Consider the following 4,921-nt stretch of genomic DNA (forward strand, 5'->3'; position numbering starts at 1 on the left):
GGAGATCGCCCGCACGGGCGAAAAATGGCAGGGGGAAACCGGTGCAGTCTGAAATGGCAAACAGCTTCAGATCCAGCTCTTTACCGGAAGGGGAAAGCCATGTGTGAAATGGCAGCCCTATATCGGTTTACTCCATGACGGATCAAAAACAGCTTCAAAACGGGTTAAAAAGGGTAATGTGAAATTCCTCACTTTTTTAACTATAGAAGGGACTTCCTTTAAAACACTGCATTGTATTGTTTTTGTCTTTGTCTTCAGGTTTCTTCCCTCTTTAATGTTATGTGATGCTCTTTTCCCTTAGTCAGCCTTTTTGCCAACTGTATTGACAAAAAGTCAAATGAAATGTTGCCATTAAAACTGCATAAACTGTGCACAAATGGTATGTAAATGACATTTTAAATGTAAAAATGGCATACAAAAAAGAAACAAAGGAAATTTGCTAAAATAAAAACAGATGGGGACATATACGATCCCCTTGACCCTACACAAAGAAAGAATACAGATTTGTACATTACTAAATAACACTTCTGAGCAGGTGCAATCGCCACTGCATCCTGAAATACTGAATACACCTGTATCTCTATGGAAAGGAAAAATCACTGTGTTTATATCTGGGAAATTACAGATGTAATTATGCTGGACTCTTATTAGAAAGAGCAACCCAAAAGGTATAGAGAGATCAATCCCACTCAAGGCACTCTAATCTCTGTTGGTGTTTTATTATAGTAGATGCGGCTCTTTGAAAGCCATATAGAGATTTTCTTATTTCCCCAAGTTAATTATATTTGCAACTCTGAAGAAACACATCAATATCCTGTACACTCCAGCAAAACAGCCTTTTTTCCCTGTTGCAGTATTGGAAGCAATCTAAAGCCTACACAGCTTTTGGGAGGGCATTGAAACAACTTCTTCCCTCTGTGAAAAAAAATCTATCAACTGCTCGAGCCATATGTTAGAAGTAAAATGACAAATGGTTTGTTAGTAAATACTCCCAACAAATCTGTGAGTTGTTAATTGCGGTTGTTTTGAAAGAAAAAAAGCTCTGGCAACCTTTCTCGTTGGAAAAAGGCATTTAGACATTGTCATTAAATAATATAACCAATATTTTTTTAAAAAAGTTTTTATTGATTCCTTTGTTTATATCCCGCCTTTCTTCACAATAGGGACCCAAAACAGTTTACATTATTCTGCTCTCCTCCATTTTTTCCATATCACAGCCCTGTGAGGTAGGTTAGGCTGGGGTTGCCAAGTCAAACTTACCTAAAAGCGGGGGGAGTCCTGTCCCTGGCAGGGGTATCTCCTTGTGCGCACGCACCACGATGACGCCACCCGGAAGTGACATCATCACATCGGGCCCGTTGGGGGTGGGGCCACAATCATTCGAGGGAAAACCATAGAGTTTTCCCTCAAATGATAGAGCGTCCCCCAGTGCCACCGCTCCCCTCTGTGCCACCGCTCCATGTTTATCGCTTTGCAGATGGTCAAAGGCCCTGCTGGGGTCAGCCAGAGGCCAGCAGCCATGGCTGGGTTGTCTGCAATAGCATGGCCAACTTCCGCATTGCCGTCCCAGAGCGCCTGTGCCTTCAACAACCCAATCAAGTTGACGGGTGGTAGAGTCAGGACAGGGGGGGGGAGACTTCTTTGCACAATGTATAATTTAATTGTGGAATTGGCCGACATGGCGTGTGGTGGTTGCAGCTGACTTAGACAGCCTCAAAGGGGTTGAGGCAGATTTCTGGAGAACAGATCTAACATCAGCTATTGACCCTGGCTAGTTGAAACATCCCTGAATACACACATGAAGCCGCCTTATACTGTCTCTGACCACTGATCCCTCAAGGTCAGTATTGTCCACTCAGACTGGCAGCAGCTGTCCAGGGTCTCAGGGGGAGAGGTCTTTCATACCATCTGCTACCTGACCAGGGGTCATTTCGTAGAAAAAGAAGTGCAGAAGCTCATTAGCATAACTTATTTGCATATGCCACACCCCCTGACATCACTGGAAGTGTGGCAGAAGGCAACACCCACCACTCAGGCTCCACTGGACTGTTTTGGATTCCTAGCTATTGGGGGGGGGGGGAACGTGCAGATCTGTCCTCGCAGAGGAGGGGGAGCTTGTACCTGAATAAAACTTTGTCTTAAAGGTGCCACTGGACTGTTTTGGACTGGGGGGCCGGGGGGGAGCTCAGCAGGTTGCCTGGCTGCTTCTTGCTCTGACTGAGGGCTGCTGGGAGCAGGGGGTGGGGCTTGTTGCATGTGCCCGCCCCCTGGGCTCTTTACTGCCGGAGCACTGCTCCTGTGCGCTCCTGCAGGAAATGACCCCTGTACCTGATCCATCTTAAACTGGAGATGCCAGAGGTTGCACCTTCTGCATGCCAAGTAGATGCTCTACCATTGAGCCACGGCCCTCCCACAGTGCTAGTCACTGGGCGACAGGAGACAATCTACTTTTATTAGGGGCCACCTGTAGTTGTCTTCATATCCTGCTTTCAGAGGCTTCTGGGTTGATTGGATGGAAAACATGGTGCTAGGCTAGATAGACTGGGGGTCTGATCCAGCGTGGCGGCACTTGGGTTCTATTCCAAGAAGTGGAAACTCATCCAGAGCTTTCCTCACCAATCCTGGGATCTCCGCATTGAAGAGAGCTTCGGCTGCTGAAAAAAAACAAGAAAAAAACACTGGCAGCCCTAACACGTCCAAACTGTATGACTATATTGTTTTGATAGGAAACAGCAGGAAATCTGGCAAAGATTTGGGGGGGGGCATTTTACATGAAACTCAGTTTTTGGGCACTCAGGATTAGTAAGAGTACCTGTTGAGCATGAGTGCCAAGAGTGGCCACCTGCTGCTTGAGGCTCAGAACAGATTGGGACATCAGAAACAGGGAAACATGGCTTCAGCTCCTCACCTGTCAGAAGCTCCAGGTGCTGGCTTTGGGCGCTGTGCTTCTAATCTCTTCGACGTGGAAATCAGTCTTCCTCCTCGACCTTGCACTGCTCACCATCTGCCTTCCTTGCTTTGTCCCGTCTGTGTCCAGCAGCCTGTGGCTTTCTCAAAAGCTTGGTTCCCTCTTTCCTTTTCTATTGCTTCTCTTGGACATGTCCCTGCCATTGACTTGCTTCGCATCCCTCTTCTAAGGATCCGCTTGCTCCTCTCTACCGCGATGCCAGCTCACTCACTTCTAGGCTTGCCAAGTCCCCCCGGGGGGCGGGGAAACCCCCGCCCCAGAGGCCCGTTCCCCGCCACCGACGGATCAGGCCCCGGAGGGAGCCCCACCCCGATGTGCGCGTCAACCAGAAGTGACGTGACCACGCCGGGCACGCTAGGGGCAGGGCCACGGTCATCTGAGGGAAAACTCTATGGTTTTCCCTTGGATGGTCGTGGCCCTGCCCCCAGAGTGCCCGGTGTCATCACGTCACTTCTGGGTGACATGTGTGCGGCACGCGTGCGCGCTCTCTCCAGCCGCCAGCCGGGAGTCCCCCGCTGCGGCACAACGCCAGACTTGGCAACCCTACTCACTTCATTTGATATTGGCCCGTGTACTCTCATTCAGCTGAACACCTCGGAAGGAAAATAAAAGAATCGAAGCATCCATGATAAAGTTATCCTCTCCATCTACATGACAAACAGTTCTAAACCTGCCCGGTTCATATGATCCCCAGTTCCTTTGCTCCACCTGCACTGGGATAAGAAAAGAGAGATTTACTATCAGGGACTGATCAGCATTTAAGTGAAATTGTGGCCTTCATTAAACCAAACTTGGTGTCTTCCTTCCTGGGAAATTAAAACTCAAGGAGGCCTTGTTGGTTCAAAAGGTATCCCTGATAATGCCCAGGTCTTTCCATAAAGTGATTACTTGATATTTTTTTTCAAAGTAAACTTTTTGTTTTGTTTTAGTTTTCTGGATTGTAGAAATAAATGATTGAGGTTTTGCGTGAATTAATATTTAATTTGCAGGGAACCGCATAAATATTGTAATTGGAGATTCTAGAACGCCACATTAAAATTGCAAGACATTTCCATTATCCCTCGTAATAGAAAGTGAAATTAGAAGCTCATCTGTGGAAATAAAAAAAACCACCCCAACTTCTTGACAGCTGTTTTGTCTTCTCAGCCGTCGTAAATGGGCACCCAGCTTTTCCTGTAGTTGCATCCATATCACAGCTTGGTTGTCTTTCTTGGGCTCCTCCATTGTTTTTTGTTTTTTTAAAAAAAGGAAATTCTCATTAGGGATAACGTTGCTGATGGCCGAAGCACCAGAGTAGCACAGCATCTGGGAGGTGCACAAAAAAGAAGAAAGGAATTAAACTCAGAGCATTCTTTGGCTTAGTTCAGGCAAAACACCAAACCAGGCTTTTATGTGACATGGGTCTGCACACCCACACCCTCCATCCCCGGATTTCCCCACACCCTGGTTTTAATTATCACAAGGAAAATTATTACATAATTACTGTATATATGGTCTGGGAGGTATTTTGTGGCAGCTGACTCTGCGCATTCGGAAGGTGGCCCTTCCTTTAGACCACAAAGGACTAACAGAAAGAGAGATACAGGAATATTAGCAAAGTGTTTGTCAGTACTTTTATGTTTAACAGTCGCTGTCTTCCTTTCTTTTTTAAAGAGCTGATTTGAACTTCTTTTCTTTATAGATTTATTAGAAAACAAGGGTTGGATAGGCTTTTCCTGGAATGCGATACACACATGTGGCGCCTTGGAGACCGGAAAATTCCTGAAGGGATAACAGTTGATGGAGGTTCAGACTGGTTTCTGCTTAATAGGAAGTTTGTGGAGTACGTCACCTTTTCTAGTGATGATCTGGTGACCAAGATGAAGAGGTTCTACTCCTACACGTTGCTTCCAGCTGAGGTGAGTGGATTGAGAGAAACCAGACTGGCAAAAATGACCTTGGAGTCTTTTGGGA

At 46.5% G+C, this 4,921-nt stretch overlaps 1 protein-coding gene across 1 annotated transcript in view; it reads left to right on the top strand.

Moving 5' to 3' along the window:
• Positions 1-4,921, top strand: part of XYLT1 (xylosyltransferase I) — a 274,833-nt gene that overhangs the window by 239,085 nt on the left and 30,827 nt on the right. Inside the window, exon 8 of the mRNA XM_015412172.1 lies at positions 4,650-4,866. Within this exon, the coding sequence (XP_015267658.1) occupies positions 4,650-4,866 (217 nt within the window). The remainder of the gene's footprint in view (positions 1-4,649; positions 4,867-4,921) is intronic.

The sequence above is a fragment of the Gekko japonicus genome, unplaced genomic scaffold (genome assembly GCF_001447785.1).
Source record: "Gekko japonicus isolate JY-2015 unplaced genomic scaffold, Gekko_japonicus_V1.1 scaffold2238, whole genome shotgun sequence".
NCBI lineage: Eukaryota > Metazoa > Chordata > Lepidosauria > Squamata > Gekkonidae > Gekko > Gekko japonicus.